The sequence below is a fragment of the Poeciliopsis prolifica genome, unplaced genomic scaffold (genome assembly GCF_027474105.1).
Source record: "Poeciliopsis prolifica strain line A6 unplaced genomic scaffold, Auburn_PproV2 SCAFFOLD032, whole genome shotgun sequence".
Lineage (NCBI taxonomy): Eukaryota > Metazoa > Chordata > Actinopteri > Cyprinodontiformes > Poeciliidae > Poeciliopsis > Poeciliopsis prolifica.
This window is the reverse complement of record NW_026562407.1, coordinates 6,286,067-6,305,403: the sequence shown is the minus strand read 5'-3', so window position 1 is coordinate 6,305,403 and position 19,337 is coordinate 6,286,067. Positions and strand designations below refer to the sequence as shown.

General features: G+C 38.7%; 2 protein-coding genes across 2 annotated transcripts in view; one reads left to right on the top strand and one right to left on the bottom strand.

Moving 5' to 3' along the window:
- LOC129373344 (zeta-sarcoglycan-like) overlaps window positions 1-8,279 on the bottom strand; it is a 34,824-nt gene extending 26,545 nt beyond the window's left edge. The window contains exon 1 of the mRNA XM_055051238.1: window positions 8,037-8,279. Coding sequence (XP_054907213.1) covers window positions 8,037-8,075 — 39 coding nt within the window. The 5' untranslated portion in view covers window positions 8,076-8,279. The remainder of the gene's footprint in view (window positions 1-8,036) is intronic.
- A 2,350-nt stretch (window positions 8,280-10,629) lies between these two features.
- Window positions 10,630-13,182, top strand: dctn6 (dynactin subunit 6). Its single transcript, XM_055051239.1, has 7 exons — window positions 10,630-10,705; window positions 10,898-10,962; window positions 11,087-11,192; window positions 11,271-11,359; window positions 11,571-11,618; window positions 12,554-12,696; window positions 12,782-13,182. Exons 1-7 carry the CDS (start codon window positions 10,671-10,673, stop codon window positions 12,878-12,880), a joined length of 585 nt encoding a protein of 194 aa, XP_054907214.1. The 5' UTR covers window positions 10,630-10,670; the 3' UTR covers window positions 12,881-13,182.
- Window positions 13,183-19,337: the final 6,155 nt, after the last annotated feature.

Genomic DNA, 19,337 nt, shown 5'->3' with positions numbered 1-19,337 from the left:
GCATTTTAACATCTCAGTGCTTAAATAGCAAACAACACGTTACTCTGAATGACAGCTTCCTGCAGCTCACTTGTTTACTTCTCCGCTCATGTTGAAATGTTGAGAAAGTTCCTGCCAATCAATGTCTCATGGGAAAATCTTTCCGTGGTAGAGCGGTAAGCTGGCTTTGTGAAGCTGATGGTTACCACTGGGAATGAGTAGAGGTGGGAGATTGCTCCAAGACAGGCATCAGAAGGTTCACAACAAATAATTGGCCAGGTTTTGATAACACAAAAATCTAAAAAGTTTCAAAATAAGTTTCCAAAATGCTTTTAAACTTCCAACAATACTGTCCATACAATTTAATGTCCTCCTGATGAAATATACTAGAGAAGGGCAGCACCGTTCGCCCTCACTCTTTGCAGGGCACTGATTTCAGTTGGCTGGAAGAACTGCAGGCTTTCTACCCAAGCAGGTAGCAAATAATGAGCTTTTTATCCTTGGTTCAGGTTTCTCTAAAAACTACATTGAAACTGCTGCAAAACTTTACCCCATCTGCTGTAAGTATTTAGTCATTTATATTAAAGTTACTGTGATTCCTCAAATCCAGGCCTTGAGAGACAATGTCCTGCAATTTTTAGATGTTTCTGCTTCAACACACTTTAGTCAAATAATGATGTCATTTGCATGACCTAGAGAACATGACTGCATTTTGAGGAAACAATTCATTCGATTATTTAGGACCAGGGACACAAACTTTTAGATTTGTCCCTGGCAAGACCCTCAAAGTGAAATTTTAGGATTTGAGGATCCCTGGACTAAATGATAAGAGCTGACTAAATGATAATTATAAAACCAGAAATACAGAGAGAGAGGCTGATTTTGGAAAGAATTGTTGATAGAATCTAATGTTAATACAAGTAGCCTAAATTAAACACTGCAGTTTCCAGTCGAGCTTCTGCCTCACAGAGCGTCCCTTCACCTACCCCACTCAGCTCCTTCAGACTAGTGGCAGGGGGTCAGGAGGGGTACTGGTGCCTCTCTCCAGCTAACGTTCAGGATGAGAGGCAGGGGACAGCCTGTACAGGTTGCCAGTCTGTCACAGCGCAACACAGAGACAGACAGGACAACTAACCATTCATACACACCTAGGGAGAATTTGGAAAGACCAAATAACCTAACAGTCATGCTTTTTGGACTGTGAGAGGAAGCTGGAGTACCCAGAGAGAACCCACGCATGCACACGTTTCTGCAAACTCCGTGCAGAAAGAAAAGACCCAATGCAAACATGCATTAGGTTATTATATACATTTCTGTCAAAATACTGGGATACCGTTTTATCAGAATAACATCCCAGCATGTGCTTATCCCAAAGATTCATGCCATTTTTCCTTAAATCTACATTAATCAAAACAATTCATACTGAACAATGAAAAACTGTAAAATGCCTGCAGGCTATTGAAAAAAAAAGAGCTACAATAAAATTAAGCTTTGAGATCACAGAAACCGATGTCAATCAGAATGAGCCTTCTCAGGCAGAGACGAACAGTTGTTCTCTAGCAGATTGTGACCAAAGGCTGACTGTGTGAAAATCCTAATCACAGGGTGCAAGGTTGGTTGAGCTCTGAACTCTTCCACATAGCTGTTGAAAAGATGAAAATTGCCCCATTTTCACAAAGAAGCTAATAGAAAGAACCAGCAGTTTAAAATCAGGGCGAAATGTCCAGCAGCAACTGAGTGCTACTCACACACCCACAAGAGCTGCGATTAATCTATCATGCTGGTGTAAAATCTTTTGATTGCTGACATACACATCTATAATTGACACACCTGTGCACAGCCTTCCCCCACCCCGGATACCCTGGACATGCAATTCGTGCATAATTTCAAAGTCATGGCCCACATGTTTTTTTTTTTCCTCCACATTCAGCATGTCATTAGTATTAGACACTAATAGCTGGTATCATTAAATAGTAGGGTTTTTTCTGTCAGGCAGTCATTAGTTGCTGCTCTAACTCTGCAAGCTGTCTTTTTTTTTCAAAGAAAGTCCAAGTTTATTAACAAAGATTTTTTTAAGAATCAAGAGTTAACGCTTTTTTTGCTGTAGTCCTATCAGGCCATGTGAAGCTTGGCTGCAACAAAACATCTGTTTCAGAAGTGAGAACAAACAGGACAGCAGCCTCTGGAAGTATTGTTGCAACAAATCAATATTTCTTGTGGGGTTGAGTAGTTGATGAATTTTAGTCATTATAAAACCAGAAATACAGAGAGGGAGGCTGATTTTGGAAAGAATTGTGCAGGCAGTGCGTGGTGTAGTGGTTAAAGGTGGATGCCAGAAATAGGCAAACAGCCCTTGGGCTGCCCATCGTTTCATAGAAACAGATGCATTTTGACAAGTGTAAAATTCTTCACTATTCTGACTGACCAAGTGTTACATTATAGAAGTAATAAAAAGAGAAAGGCATGAATCTAATTAACACTGTCTCTGGGACACCAAGTTTAGTTAATGTGGTCAAAATGGAATTAAATTTTTTTATATACATTTCCAGAAGCTTAAAGATCTAACAAAACAAACAAAAAAAAACTGCATATGATCCATAGCTTTTGTGCATTAATGTTACATCTAGTCAGTAAAATAGGGTCAACCAATACCAACCAGCATTGTTGTAAGTACATCTCAGATTACAGTAGGATAAATCCCACTTCATTTTTAGCTTTTTAAAAATAAAATCAAAGTCAATGAATCAAAAATGCTCTGAAATATTTCAGTGTTGCTCTATGTCATATGAAAAAAAGTGAATAATAATTACCCTGTTTTCACCACATGCTTTTATTACCCGACCCAAAACAGCAGGTTGAAATTTAACCAAATATTACACCCCTGATCAAACTCAGAAGACTGTCATAAACCTGTAGCCACTATAAACTTTAAGAGATAATACAGGTTTTGGAATGAGTGTGTCATATCCAAAAGGAAAGACAGCTGCTGCCACAGCATGAGTCTGCAGGTGTGCAGGAAAAAAAAAAAAAAGAAGTCATGTCTTCTAGTGTCTGAAAAATTAAAGTGGTCAGCAGAATCTAATGTGGATGAACAGTTGTTCTCTAGCAGAATGGCACTTTTACTCAAACTTGAAGCATTGAGTGTACTTGGACAGCCTCCTTGCATGAGAACTGTGATACAGGACAAATCTGTGTTGGGTATCCCGTTGGGTGCATTTATTGCAGAATTTGATGCTGTAAGAGATTTTGACCAACTTGTGCACACAAAATGTGCAAAGTCTGTAGTTTTTAGCATGATACATTAACACTTACTGCCTCACACCGACATTATAGTAGTTCACCAAGAGGTCAAACTCAGCATAACTTTACTATGCGGCTTTGAAACTAGTTTCACAAACTGTTGCTTGTATAAATGTTTCTTCTGTGCGTTTTCTTGGCACAAATTTGAATTTCTACATTAGCAAAGAACCTGGCAATATTCTTTAATCTACCTCAGTCCTGACTGACTAATTTTGGTCTAACAATTCTAAGTTATTCTGAGTTATCATGGGCTTCTTGACCGATTCAGGTCAAATACATACACAAACAAACCTGTTCCACAGGCTTCATTCACTCTCAAAGAGGCCATTTCTATGGATGAACGCCTTCGGTCACATTTGGAAGTGGTGGCAGATGTCTCACAAATCGACATTGCGACTTGGCAGCAAGTACAAATGATCCACATCACTGGCCTAAAAATGTCAGTGATTCCAATTCAACCAGTGTTACAGCGAAGGGAGAGGAGTATTATCAGAGGCACTAAACACAAAGTCGCAAGGTTTAGCATCACAAAAGTCATTTTTGCAGCCACACTTCTCTGTAGATGGAGTGTTGCCAAGATTATCAGACAAATGTAAATCTTAAACATAATAAACAACATTTTATCTGATGCATATTTACCAAGAAAAAAAAATTTCTTTAAAACAATATTTTAGTCAGCTGACCAGCTGCTTAGATTCACTCAATGCACTGTTGCCAGGGGAAACTCAATCACTTGCAAATTTAGACAACCCACCATACTCAACAAGTGGAGCTTTTTTTTTTCTTAGACAGACTTTTAATGTATACATCAATCTGCCTCCAAAACGTTAGTTCATATCAAATAATTGAATCAAGAAAAGCCATCAGTTACTTCATTATGTCAGACATTGCAGTCTATTAAAACCATAAAAAGGAGAGGGCTGAATGAGCAAGTGTAAGAGAGGTTTTCTACCCAAATGATACTTACATCATGGTTAATAAGTGCACCACATTTAAAGCATTAGTTTTCTTTACATTTGAAGTGCAATATGCTTCAAATACTTTGGATGTGAAGAAAACGCAATGCAAGGAAGCTGGACCAGTTAAAGTTCAGCTCAACAACAATTGGACACCTTGTTAGCAGTTATGATACAAATATCTGAAGGAATACACATACTGCATCATTCTTTATGTAAAATCATTCACCACTTCAATAAAGTATCTAAAAAAAAACATTTGAAATTGTCGGTCTCATCAATAGATCTTTTGTGACTTTAGCAAGCATGACTGTTAAGCAGCCAAAGGACCAATAATAGGCTCACCTCACATCGGTGACAGCGCTCCATCTCCACTCATTTCCTATGAACACTTGTGATGAGGCGACAATCACTTGCTCTCATCCAGCCAAGCTACTAGCAAAATTTGTGCGTGTGAAAGTTTGAGCTCGTACACATAAATATACAAAAACAGGCGAGTGAAACAACACAAGAAAGTTGAAAATTATTCAACATTTGTCACGACCACTGATACCACCACTATGGTATCAGTGTGTTGGGTTCATGTCAAATGTTGGACAGTCTTTTATATTCGTCACTCTCTGTGTGTCAAGGCCATAAACTAAGGAAATGCCCAGTGAAAGGATATAGTATTCTTTGCAACAAGCACTTGAAACATACATCTAAATTATGCTTTAAGTTTATGCAAGTATTTTGTATCAAAATAAGAAGGTTAAAAATTTACTTTTAATCAGTGGAGGAGCCAGGAAGTTATCCAGCCACCCTGTAAAGTCATTGATTGTTCCAAAGAGACACCAATGGTAACTGGACAGTGTGTTGAAGTTATAATATTGTCTAATAGTCATACTATACATTTGACACACTTTGTTGTAGGTTTTTATACATTTAATAATTTTCTTTTTTATATTGTATGACTTTATAGAAGCCTCATTGCTCCAGTTACATTTGAATCTCCCCACTGTGGGACACTAAAGAATATCTCTATTCTAATAACTTAACAGGTAAGATCAAAGCCTTGATCTCAGGCAAGAAAAAAAAACCCACTATAGAAATAAGGCATTCATCTATAAAAAGCTATTTTACTACAACCATTATTAACGTGGTAATAACCAGCTTCACGTCTGAAAACATGCAAGTTTGCTATAGTTTAAACAGTTACAACAGCTTTTGTTTGATACAATTGCTGAAATAACTCTGCAGCTCCCAAAAATCATGCACACCATCATGAACAGATGGGTCACAATCCACGCGGATGATTTACCATCCGCAGTCCTTGTTACACACGCTTTCTATTATTAGAAACCAAACACCTACACAGCACCATGCTACTTTGAGGTGGAATAAGCCATAAAATCTCTGTAGGTGATGCTCTGCAAACATCCACATGGACTTGCTGCACAATCCAATTTGAGAAAACTCTGCCTCATTAATCATACTCATGATTGAGCATTCCCCATTTTGCTTCAGGAAAATATTGAAGAGTTTTGATAATAAAAACTTGCACCTGCAACCAGCTAAAGCCACCAGTGAGCCAGCAATTACCCAGCAGTCCCGTCACACTGCCAGTGCACCTCATCTTCACCAATTATTGTAGAGGATGACGATCCGCATGCTGCTTTGATCAAGCGATGACATACTGCAGAGGCAGCAGAATACAGCCAAGAAGCCAAATAATGAAAGGAAATTAGGACGTTATTAATGTTTGATGATGTTAATCAGCAAAGAGGCCTGCTCACTCTCATGCAGTAGCGCCGCTGGACTCCCACAAGGCTGCCTCAGCTGGAGGCAAGAAAGCATTTGAAGTGCACAAATGATTACGCACAACAAATGGACAATCATCCTCCAGATCTGCCAAAAATGAAGCGGTTTAGAAATCCTGTTGGCTTTTTAAAACTTTTTGACAGACTAATCAAAGCGACTTGATTGCAACCAACTGCAACTGGAAGAGTTATGTTGCTGTGCACAACTTGTGCGTTGATGTTACTCCTTTCACATCTTGTTGATGCGACAAGCATGCTTGGAGAGGTTACCACTGTCAATACTCATCCATCTTACATGTGAAATCCAATTTTTCTTCTTTTCCCCCCGCTTTTCTTTTCCCCCCTCAGGGTCCTTCATCTCTGCTGGCGCGACAATCACTGAAGTTTGTCACAATGGCTTCATCGTTTGGCAGGCAGTGCCCTTTCTGGGTGGATGGCTGATTGATGGATAGAGGGACGGAAAGATGGCCGGCTGTGCACTTCTTTTGACTCAAAGCAAGTCGGACCAGCAGAGATGAGTGATGTCCAATAAGTCCAGCACAACAAAAAGGTTGCAGCAGAAGGCCTGAAACCAATAAGACTGAACATCAGAAAGGTCTTTCCATTCAGACAGAACAATACTTCTGGCTTTTAAGAATAAGTCTCTGCACACACAAAAAATTCTTTCTGTGCACCTCTGTGTATTAAAGTCAAGAGCTGTTAAGTCTCAGACACTTACAGCACTGACAGTTCCCTCTAGTGTGATGATTGCATAGGGGAGGAGAGACAAACTGCTGATGTAAACAGACAAACACTTCCCCACAGTAAACTCCTACTGCTCACCAATTCCCTTGGAAATCCTCAGGGAGGCCAGCAGGGCCACTTTTGGACAGCATGCACAGGCGTCATTTGCATTCATTGGCCAAATTCTCAGCGGATGTGTAATACTGAACGCTGCATTGTCAAGGAAAGTAATGCAAGAGAGTCCTTTTTTTTTTTTTTTGGATGTGAATATTAAGTCTAACTTTTTTTATTTCTTAAATCATCTTCCTGCAGTCCAACAAGCAGGATGGTTCATAAAACATGACGGGAGAGAAACTTGCAGACTTGTAGGCGAAGTGTTGGATCAGCTCTGAGCTGGTTTTTATCTGGGGTGATTTCCTGACTGATAAGCGTGAACCAGTAAGCCCAGAGCTGCGTGTGTGTGCGCGTGCATTTGTGTGTGCACTTGCTGGACCTGAGAGCTCAGTCAAACAGAGGCTCTGCTGTGTGGATTTTACACACAAGATATATCTTTTCTTATTATTTTCCCCTCCCTTTTCTTCTTTTTCTTTGCACTGCAGCAGCATGGAGGATGAGATGCACATACTGTACCCAGAGGTTACTGCCTCCCCTCACTAGAGTGGAATGATAATGAGAAAGCATGCAGGCGGAATATTCATAGGCTGTCACATTACTGCGATTCTTGAAGAGGGGAGTGCATACACCATGGGGTGTGCTGCAAGAGAGAGATATGTGAAGAAGTCCAGGTAGGCTCCCTGAAATGTTTGGCCAGGCACCTTGATTACTATTAATTTTATTCCTGCCTGGAGGGAAGAGATGGAGACAATTGCTATTCATCTTTAATCAAATTGAAACTAAAAAAATAAATAAATGCCATGGCCGCACTGAAACAGAAAGGTGAACCTGTTGCAAAAGATTAGTGAATAACTGGAGTTTGTAACTCAGAGAAGTATATAAAAAGGGACATAAGGATTACGGATATATTTAGAAATGGAAAGAAAATGAATTCACATGTAATTTGAAAATAATGCTAAAGCAGTGACTTTGTAATTGTGTGTAAATAAATGTTAGATGCGTGTTATAAACAAAATGTATTCAAGTGAAAAATTGTAATTTATCTAAAGACTTAGCAAAAAATAAATAAATAAAAACCTTTGGAACATTTTTCTTTCCCAGTTAAAAAATAAAAAAAAAATCCCACATACACATTTAAATTAAATACTATGCATTAACATCTTACCTTGAGGTTCTCTATGTTGAGGGTGGCCGACTGCTCCATTTTCCGTCCTCATCTGTTTGTTACATATTTCCACAAAGTTGTTACAAACGAGATTTCAGTCCCGCTTCGGGTCTAAACAGCTGAGGAGAGCCCCGTCGTTTCATAGCCAGAGCTGTTTTCATTCCCAGCTACGTCTTAGCCGTCAATTAAAGGCGGCTCGTTAATGGCTATCAGCGCTTAACGAGTGGCAGGTGTGCAGATTCAGGTGCTCACCTCGGTTATCCACTTTCCAGTCATTCGCTCCTCTTCAAAAACTCAGCCGCCAGTAAGTGTGACGTAATCACGCACAGCGTTTCCTCTACAGGATTTCAAAATAACCATCGAACGTGCGCAACATTTGGAAAAACAATTAGCCTACCTAATTTTACACTTATTGCTTTACTTCTACAAAAGAAATGCTTAAAATGTCTTTAAATACCTTTTGTGTGATTTACACCCATGGATATATTTCAAGAACATGAATAGTGAACCATGAAAATATTGTAATACTGTTTTTTTTGTGGGTTTTTGTTTTAGCTCAGGGAAAATCTTCACAAACCCTCCAAAATTCCTGGTTGTGAATTTTGCCCTAACTTTTCAAGGATTTTTATTTTTTAATTTTTTTTGGAGGAATGATTGTAGAGCAAACATTCAGTTTTTTAAGACAACTTGATGCACAACTTTGAATTTATTCTACAGTGTTAAAATACATACATGCAAATTTGAGTATACAAGTCTGGGTTTTCTTTGTCTGGATCTGACTTCTGAGAAGGCCCTTCCAAAAACCTTCCTCCTGCTTCATCCGAACTGAACACACTTTTGATGATGGGCCTTTTGTTGCATGCCCACAATTTAATTGTCCAACTGTTAATTTCAGGTCAAGTTGAAGAAATTGAAAGTAGTCTTTGACCAGCACAAATGACAGCCAGACACACCCATAGCATAATGCTACCACCCTCATGCTTGACAATTGGTGTTCTTGTGGCAGCTCAATCTCCGTCTCATCCGATCATACGACTTTAATCAATTTTATTGTGAAGGTCCTGGCTCAGGTCACATCCGGATTGCGGCGGTGAAATGTGTTTCGCTTCATCAAAGCATCATCGTGGCTCACTTCCAGCGGCTGCGGGTTGGAAACACACGCTGGCTCGCGCGCGCACGCGCCTGCGCAATAAAAAGTCACAATAAAAGGAGTATTTATAATCGCAAACAGTACTGATTGCGCATTTTCATAAATAGGCTACTCTAAAAGTGATGATTTATAAATTAGACTTAATTTTTTTCCCCATTTTTGTGAAATGTCGCACCCTGCAGGAAGCTCAGCCACACTCAACTTGGGACTGAAGTACAAGTAGAGTTCTTAAAAGATTGAGCTTTTTGTTTTACACTTACATGACCCTGCACAAATTGTTTATTATACAATATTTGGCTTTTAAAAAATATATATATTGTTATGTAAAAGGAAAGTTGGTGGAATAACTCAAAAATAAATAAATCACAAATCAAACACGTGCAAATGTTCTAGCACATTCACCAAGCAGTGGACTGATGTTTTATTTAATTTGCTGGGCCATTTCGCTAATTAAAGTGGTAGTCACGGGAACCTGCTGCAAAGTGAGATGCGCATCTCCATAAACCTCGTCAGAAGAAGGAAACACTGTTATGGTAGAGGGCTGCTATGCCTTTTTACACCAGCAGATGGCATGACTCCCCACCTCAACAATCTAAACTTTCACCTCCAGAACCTCGTTTATCTTTGTACCAAAATTATTTGTTGCTTGACGTTTTTGTTTTCTTACAAATGGCATTAACTTTGGACTGCTTATATATTTTGAGGTGGGATTGTTATTTTTTTTTTCAGAATTTGTTTTCCTTCAGTCTAGTCTTTTAGACGAAACACACTGCGTCCTTTCGGTATTTGCTGTGCAGCTATCATTCACAGTCCTGCTTTAAAGTATGCACTACAATTATAATTTTTCACTTTGGTGAAAATTAAAATGGAATGATGACTGCTTCCCACTTCAGACACAAACTATTCTTTGTTATTTATTAGAAATCGGGCACAAATTTTGGCTGTTTGCTTGTTTGTTTTCCTTTCAAAGAGAAAAACAAATAGTATGTTGGTAGGTGTACTAAAACATACTAAATCATACAGTTTAGAGAAAAACTGTATGACTTAGCAAGTGTGTAGTCATGCATAATATTTTATATCTTTTTCAGATTAAATATACATACAAAAAAGGTTATGTTATATAAAAACAAACATACAGAATTCTGTGAACCCTTATATTCTTCATTCAACAACCTTTTCTGTGATTATGTGGGTCATAACATGGCTACAACAAAACAGTATATATAAAAATGTCAATGTTCTGATGTTATAATCTAATATTTTTTGACAGCGTGAACTGCATTTTTTAAACCGTATGCTGTATTTATCAAAATGGCCAGAAATATACCAAATGAAATACTCTGCAGATGTAACATGGTCTTGCAGTAACGTTAGTATGACGATAGGGGGAAGCACCGACCCTTCCAGCGAGCTCTAAAAGTTCCGCGCTCGACTTTTGAAGGATTAATAATCGACTGCCGATCAGCCAATTCGCCGTCGCAAGGATGTCAGACTCGAAGCAAATAATTGCACCTAAAAGGTATTTATATGAACCGATCCACTCACTCACATGTGCTTATATGTAGTGACTAATTTGGTGTTAATTTCTGTCTGGAAAAAAATACATACATGAAATCATATACACAAATTGTCATGATGGAACCGTGATGTGTTTCTCCTTACAATTACGTTGACATTGATTTTTTTGTTTCATGTATGAACTGTGTTTTAGTGCTAAAATAGCAGCTGGAGCTGTTGTGTGCGTTGAGAGTGAAATAAGAGGAGACGTCACCATCGGTGAGCCTTTTTTATTATTATTATTTTGACACATATTTGCTTCGTCTTTACTCCAATCGTCATAGTTTGTACCAACATTTATTTATTTATTTAGCCTATTTATTTTTCTCTCTCTCTCTCTCAGGTGGCAGAACAGTCGTCCACCCAAAAGCTCGGATCATAGCCGAGGCGGGGCCCGTTATAATTGGGGAGGGGAATCTAATAGAGGAGCAGGCTCTCATCATTAACAGGTCGGTGCGTGTGTGAATGTGCTTGAAATTTAAATCTTTTAATTCGTCCAAGGGTTTTAATCTGCGTTGTGTCCGCAGTTACCCTGAGAATATGATGCCAGACTCGGAGGGGGTTGAGCCCAAAACGATGATCATTGGTGCCAATAATGTGTTTGAAGTGGGGTGCGGTATCCTTTACAGTTCCGGTATAGTTAGTCTTTAATTAATCCATCATGCATTTGTTAGTGACCCAGTTAACTGTACAGAAATCCCCCTCTCCCTCCAAAAAACTTTCAACTGCTGCTAATTCAGAAATAATCCACCAGGAGTCTCCAGAGAGCTAAAAAAAGTGTCTATTTTGTTAATGTTTCCTGTTTAAAATTCTTCACTCTGTCTCAGTATCCCAAGCTTTGAAAATCGGAGATAACAATGTGATTGAGTCCAAGGGTGAGTATTGATTTCATATCGTTTTGTCAAGGCCTGCCAGTCAACCATCGCTAAACCCCTTTCAGTGCTTTGAAAAGGATTCGTGTCCCTTCAGGAACTCTTCACATTTTGTCACTTTACAATCACAAACATCATAGTTTCAGGTGATAGACCGACACAAAGAAGTGCAGTGTTGCGAAGCGGAAGAAATCTAAATCTGAAAAGTGTGGAAAGCATTTACAGCCTCTTCTATTTGGCAACAGTAAATCAAACTTGGCCTTTTTGCAAGACAGAAACGAAGAAGGACAAGAAATGTCCCATGTGCTGTTTGGTCTATGCCATGTAGGAGATTTAGCAAACATAGAGAAGAAGGTCAGTTGTCCAACGATTGAACTTTTCAGGCCACTCCAAGCTTGATTCTGTAGCTTAGCAGCTACAAAAGTTGCTCAACAACAGATATACGAGTTCTCACTGGACTGTGACGGTGTAAAAAAAACCCTGACAGATGCAGAGAAGAAATATAATTTACTATAAAATATTTGATAGGATACTTGGATAGGCATGAGGTAAAAATGTGTGCATAAATTCTGCTTAAGTTTTCTGCTTGTTTCCAAGACTTCCTTGTCTTCTTTCAACAGGTTTTTTTTTTTTGCTACCCATTTTCTGTGCAGCACTCATTAATGATCATGAGTGTGAACATCCTAAATAAATTACACACAACAGATAAAGATTATCTGAAAGTTATGTCTTGAAGACAATAGGCAGCAAATCCTGTGAAAACCTGACACGATACCTGGCCGCTTTAAAACTCTAGATAAAAAAAAAAATCACATGTAATTAGCCAGTACAGAAAAATCTTAATTCTGACAACAATAACTGGACAAGACTAATTATCTTACTTTCTATTGATTTTCTGGAGATGCTTTTTCCATTTTTTTTTTGTTATTTAACCACAGCTGATGTGGGAAGAAACGTGATACTGACCAGCGGCTGCATCGTCGGGGCATGCTGCCAGGTGAACACGTGCGAAGTCGTGCCCGAGAACACGGTAGTTTACGGCTCAAGCTGCATCAGGCGCTTGCAGAGTGAAAAGCCGCAGGTCTGTACCTCTTCAGTTCAGGCAGGGGAAGGTCTTGTTGGCTTTGTGTTGAGGTTCTGAAAACAGCAATTGTTTCATTTCACAGCCACAGACCCTGCAGCTTGACTTCCTCATGAAGATCCTTCCCAACTATCACCACTTGAAGAAAACTGTGAAAGGAAGCGGCACGCCTTTAAGAAACTGACTTGATGATGGCGTCAAAAGAAATCACAGAGAAACTAGCAGCTGCGGTCAGTCAGGATCGTTAGTAAGATCTGAAAAAACAGAGACACTTTAATTTCACACTTTATGCACTTTTCTATCATCTCAGTGTGTTGCTTTGCCTCTATCACCAAAAAATAACCAAACAACACCTCTGCTCTTTTTACTTCTGGATTAATGTGTTGATTTTTTTTCTTTAATTTTGAAAGTATTTGCACTTGAAGTCATAACTGCACGTTAAAAAACTGAAAAACATTCCAATAAATATTCAACGTGAGATTACGATTCTTGGATGGCCTATGCTTTATCACCACAAGATGGCACTGTTGAGCAACAGTCTCCATCCTGTCTGCTGTTTAAGATCTTTTGCCTCATCTGGTGATACATTGTATCAAACTGAATATGTGGGTATTTTTAATGCCGCTAAATATAGACCATAGGTGTACTTTTTTTTTTTTGTTAGCTGAAGTTCTGATCCAAAAATAGTTTCTGCAGCTGACACAAAGAGCTGCTGTATTTTTGATCAGAAGCAGTTACTGTGTAACAGTGATGCCCCCTTTTGTGGATTTGATGGCAATTTGTCCCCCTCCAAAGCTCCCTGGGGTGGTGCTCCCATCTGTACCACACACTCGCCCATTTGGATGAGGCTGGATGCTTGAAGGAAAGCAGCGTGTCACCGTCTGGAACACCTGATAGAAAAGGTTGGATGTTAGAGTTTCCAGGGACTCGAGGAACACAAAGGTTTTAAGGGGCATCGTGTCGTGCTCAGTGAGCGGAGCGCTCCACAGTACAGCAGTCCCCCCCCTGTTGGAGACACACAGCTGGTGTCGCTCTCTGCCAATACTCATTTGGACATGTCACCGCGGAGTCCCACGAGGAGTGCGCACCAACCGGGAGCTAATTATTTCTGCGGAGGAGTGCAGCCGGGGCCACATCTAGGCTCCTCATCGTTTTAATTTGGAAAGAGAGTTGCAGGGGGTTTGGGGGGGATGCATGTTTCTAAAGCCTCAGTTTACTTTAGCATGACGAGAAAGACAGATGCTGCACACAGTTGCACGGATGTGGAGAGTGATGAGGGCGTCATGGGGTGCTTGTGTGGCCTTTTAATCTGCACTGGCAAAATTGTCTGAGAGGATACCAACCCAAGCCAGAAATCTGACAGGAAGTTCAGAAGCTGCTCTAAATTTGGAGGGAGCTATTTATACCCTACTTTCTCTGCGTTGCTATATTGTTACGAAACTGAATTAGTCACTTTCAACAGGTTTTTAAAGGCAGACCGCCTCTACATCCAGGTGTGGGAGTTGGGGTAAGGTTGTTGCTTTACTTTCCATAAACTTATCACTTAGAATTTGGCCATGCAAATATGCCAGTCAGGATTTATGACATCAATATTTTCCTTTTACAAACAGAGATACAGTGCCTCACAATGGAGCTCAGCTCTCTTGACTATTTTCTTAAGTAGTGGAATGTTACAGCCATCATATAAACCTACATAATGTTGTGCATAATTGCTCAGTGGAAGGAAGATGGAAGAAAGGAAATCTGAAGAGTGAAGCTTTTCCGTTCAGCATCCTTAATCAATAAATCCTAGCTCAGGCTCAGCCAGGTTGAACCAAAAGCATCTGTAAACATGTCTTTTCACTTCTTGCCACACTTACACCTAGATTTAGGTCTGGACTTTGACTAGGCCATTGTAACGCAAATGCTTTGATTTAAACCAGTTCATTAGTAGCTCTGGGTTTATGTTTAAGTGTTTGTTCTGCCAACAGAACTTAAATTTTATAGTATACAGGTTTTGTTCTGGCTAGATTGCCTGTCTTGCGATGTCTTATAACACCTTGTCAAACACCTTATCGCTAACATGTCAGCCGCCTTCCTTTATCTTCGTGATGTTTTTTTTTTTTTTTTTTCTGAAATGTTTTCTCTAAAACCTCTGGGTCCTTCACAGAACAAAGCTGCATTTAAACTCAGATTAAATCCTTCACATCTGGAATTGCTTTACTAATCACATGACTTCTCAAGGCAGCCAACAGCAATGAGTTTTATTTAGAGGTACCAAAGGGAAGGTTGTTTTTTTTTGTGCTTCATTATTTGAGAAAATAGTTAAGAAACTTTCATTTTTTTTCTTTTACTCCAGGTTTGCATTGGTGTCCAAGCTAAAATCTAAATGAAATACCTGGAAGTTTGTGGTTGCATCATCACAAAATGGGTAAGAGTTTCAATGGGTTTCAGCACCTCTGTTGGTGATATGATATGCCTGGAGCTTTTAGCATTTTAACCACAATGTCTCACCAGAGAAACAGTTTTCTCCTCTCTTTGTTGCACCATTATGGTGCTTTGAGAAGCTCACTCTCCTCCACAGCCCGTCCCGCTCACAGGCCACCAGTTGCTTTGGGAGGATAAAGGCTTTCTGACAGCTGACCTTTATATCCAGGTCCACTCCACCTTTTAAAACTGAAATGTGACCTATAGGCCACAGTGATTTCCATTGCAGTCCCACAGAAATAATTAATCACATGACAACAGGAACCCAGAAACCACTGGATATTATACCTTTTTAGTCAGCATGGCTCTACAGAAAAAGATTTAATTAAAGTTACCTGACTGCTTCGAAGGCAAAACCTCTACAGGTTTCACATTTGCAGATTTTACTTGAAATCCTGTTGTAAAATTGGACGCAGTGTAATCTGAGCAATTCCACTTTTTAATACTCATGTTAATTCAAAAGCTGCGAACATATGTGAAAACTATACGAAAGAAATTGACATATCCCATATCTACATTCTATACCAGGTGATAATTAGGTCATTTCAATAAATACTGAGAATCTTTCATTGAAACCAATAATTAAGGGATATTTAAAATTTTCACCTAATTATTAGGAAAATGTAGGTGCTGTGAGTGACATACATATTAATTATTCTTTTTATTACTGTCAACATATCTTTGATTATATTATTTCAAAACGTCCCCACATCAAAATATAATTTTCCTACTATCTGATCAATGCTTTTAAAAACCAGTCAGCTAATGTTGGTGCATGACTATTACAATAAAATAATGTTCTTTTAGTATTATGAAATTAGAACAGTATGTTGTGGTTTTTTGACTGCTATTTTCTGTTTTATTATTATCCAACTATTTCTACAGCGTATAATTTTTCCGAGGATACTTATATATATATATTTTACATTTTATATTGGAAGCCATATCTGCAAGTTAGCGCCGGTCACTTCAAAATTCCTAAAATTTTGAAGTAAATTAAAGTAAATTAAAAATTTGGTTCATATTAGTGACACACACAAATAAAAATTTGCAAATGAATATAACAAACAATAATGTTGCATCCAAAAATAGAACACATTTTAAAATTGTTTTATGTACCTGTAAATTGCTAATAAAACAAGTGAAACTAATTAAACTGACACAGCATTTGCTAAAAAAAACAAAAACAAAACAACAACAAAAACATTTGGGCATTTAGTGATCTTCTGCCCTCAGAAGATTTAAAGACTTGTAATTGATGTGGAAAGCATTCCACATCAATGATGAATTTAAAGTGACATGATCATAATGTGATGTAATACCATCAAATAATTCATTCAGAAAAAATAGATATTCAGAAAAAATAGATATTCAAAAGCTGATGAAAAATGGCAATAGAAGATTTAGGATGCTGTAAGTAAAGGTTAATAAAACATTTCTAACTATGTTTCGAAACTAAGCAGCAGAAAACCAACATGCTCTTTCAAATGCAAATTATTCTGTGAACGTTAAAGTTGCTGAGAAGGACAAAGACTCCAGGGAACTGGTTTTACTTTAACCTTTTATTGGTTTCTCTGGGCAACACGGGAGAACATATAACTTTCCATATCCTCCCTTTAACCTGCTTTCAGACGTGGTAAGACCACTCTCAGGCAGTCGAAAAGAACATTATATTGCTTTGCATAGGTGTCAACGTTTGGGAATTCAAGCCTCAGAGACATGCTTAACAATACCTTTGGCCACCGCTTAACTCTATATGCTATATATGATATGCGCTGTAATTTTATATGACTTTAACTTGTCATATTTGTGTCATCAAGGATGAATTCATATGGAATTGGTGATGCAGTATTACGCATTAGGGTTTACTGATTTCTTTTTAGCCTTCTGCAACTAACATCTCTAGGCGTTACAAATAAATCCATGTTTCTATCTGGACCCAAGTTGTTGACTTGTTCTTGAGGAATTATTTCCTGGCAGAAACCTGATGGGAATGGCAGTGAACAGAGCATGAACAAAAATGGTAGTTGGTAGCAACTTCATAACAAGAAGATATTTTAGCTACATTAGAGCGTCTAGTTTGCTGCAGTGCATTTTTTTTAAACCTGTGTTTTAAGTCACATGGCCTGGGGATTTTAAATCACTTTGATCCATCCTGAAATATCTTGGTTAATTAAAGGCAGTAAAAATTAGCGCAGATGTACATTTCCCCTAAAGTTTGAATATCAATATGTGCACCATGAGCGTGGATATGCATCTTTTAGTCAGGTATAACTGTACTCATGAAATCTGGTTCTAGCAATTCGTAGTTCATTGTCCTTTCCTGAAGACAGGTGGACATGCACATGCTTTTACCTTAGGGCAATTTACTTGACAAATGAACATAACATGCATGTGCTTTGACAATGGTAGGAAGGCAGGGTATACCTGAAGAGACTGTATGCATGTAAACTCCATAGCATGACGTTGCCCTCAGGCAACAAACCACATGTCTGTACCTCACATTGCTCCTTTATTTTATTTTTTAGGGGGGTTGATTTAAAGTACCACCAGACATATTTTTGTCCAAATACAAGAGGCATTGAGGTTCCTGTGACCTTTTCCTTGGAAGAGGAGCAGTGCTTTTCATGAAGCAGACTTGCATGCTACACCTTTCCTTTTACTTGTAAGTTATAGATCACTTTTCTTCGTGTCACCACCAAATCTACCAGGTGTGGGAGCTGGTGGAAATCTTGTCCTTTGCTTTGCTCAAATCCTGCCAAAAAAATAAAAAATCAAAACTACAAACTCTTAAAAAAAAGAACCTGCAGCCCTGACTCCAGTCACTGATGTGAATCTGGTTGCCACAACCCGAAGATAATCAGATAAACATATTCACGGGTATATCAATAATCAAGTCCCAGAAATGTGATATATACTCTTTTTCACATCAACAAGTCATTCCTTCCTGATATTTTACAGCTTGATGGTCCTTAATTATTTTAATTATAATTAAGGACCATCAAGCTCCCAAAGAATGCAGGAAAATATAAAATAAAAAGTCATGCCATAGAGGGTTAAGACCTTTAATTTAAACTCTTCCTTCTCTTAACAACTACAACACTGTGAAACCCAGATTTGGCTCTCGTAGGTTTGGGACTTTTCAAAAATTGTTAAATTTAGCACAGTGAGCCTCAGACAGTGGTGCAGGGAGGCCTTAGCTGTCTGAATCCTCAATATATCTGCATCTCTCTTTCTTTTTTCTTTTCTCTTGTCATCTTTTGTTTCTGTCATAACAAAACCGCAGACTGGACATCTTTTATTTTTCCCTTTGTTTCAACAGTATTGCAGGTTTGCATGTCTGCAGAACTTATTAGAATAGTCAGTGGGCCTCACTTCCATGTTGCATGTACCAATTTGGACAATCTGAACAAGAACGTTACAGAAAGGCTGAATTAGCAGATTAGCATTTTTGTAGGTTTGTAGGGTGAAATTAAGATATCACAAATGCCTTGAAAAGCATCTACTGTCTTGTTGGCAGAGTCTTGTTGTATTGGCTGTAAACAACCTGCATCTACGGAGAGACAAAGAGGTGTACCGCTTAAATTTTCTAAGCAAATGTTTACTTTTTTGTCATACAAAGATTTGGCTGTGAAAACTCCCCGCTGAAATACCAAACCTCCGAAGGCCAATTAGAGGAGGTCAATCTGACCATAAATCGCTCATTAGTGATCTTACTGGAAGATCAAAGGGCACTACGGCATAAAGAGAGGAACACTGAAATATAGTAAGTCAAAGGAATGGAATGGCCTGGCTAAAAACCAATGAGAGACACTTACCACACATTTCTTCTAAAGGGTAAGGAGTGTTTCTCTGCCAAAAGCTGAGCTGCTGTCATGTTCTTAGCCAGACCTGCCTGTTTTACAGCTGACCTCTGGATGGACAAGTTTCCCACTCCCAGGTGTTTTTTTTTTTCTTTCTGATCATAAATGATGTGGTTAGTTCTTTAAAGAACAGCACTAAGCCTCTTGGGCATGTAACAAAGACAACATAACGCATAGACCAGATATTTTTGAGTCAACTGACTGCCAACTGAGTGAACTTTGAGAACAGCAGGTGTCCAACCTCAGGGATCTACCGCAGGTCAATACATTGGCAATGTGTCATGATAGATTCTTGTTTCTGTGCTCATATCA

Coding starts and splice junctions, on each gene's coding strand:
- dctn6 (XM_055051239.1), top strand. CDS start 10,671: ATGTCAGACTCGAAGCAAATAATTGCACCTAAAAG. Junction 10,963..11,086: donor AAGAGGAGACGTCACCATCG/GTGAGCCTTTTT, acceptor TCTCTCTCTCAG/GTGGCAGAACAGTCGTCCAC. Junction 11,193..11,270: donor CAGGCTCTCATCATTAACAG/GTCGGTGCGTGT, acceptor TTGTGTCCGCAG/TTACCCTGAGAATATGATGC.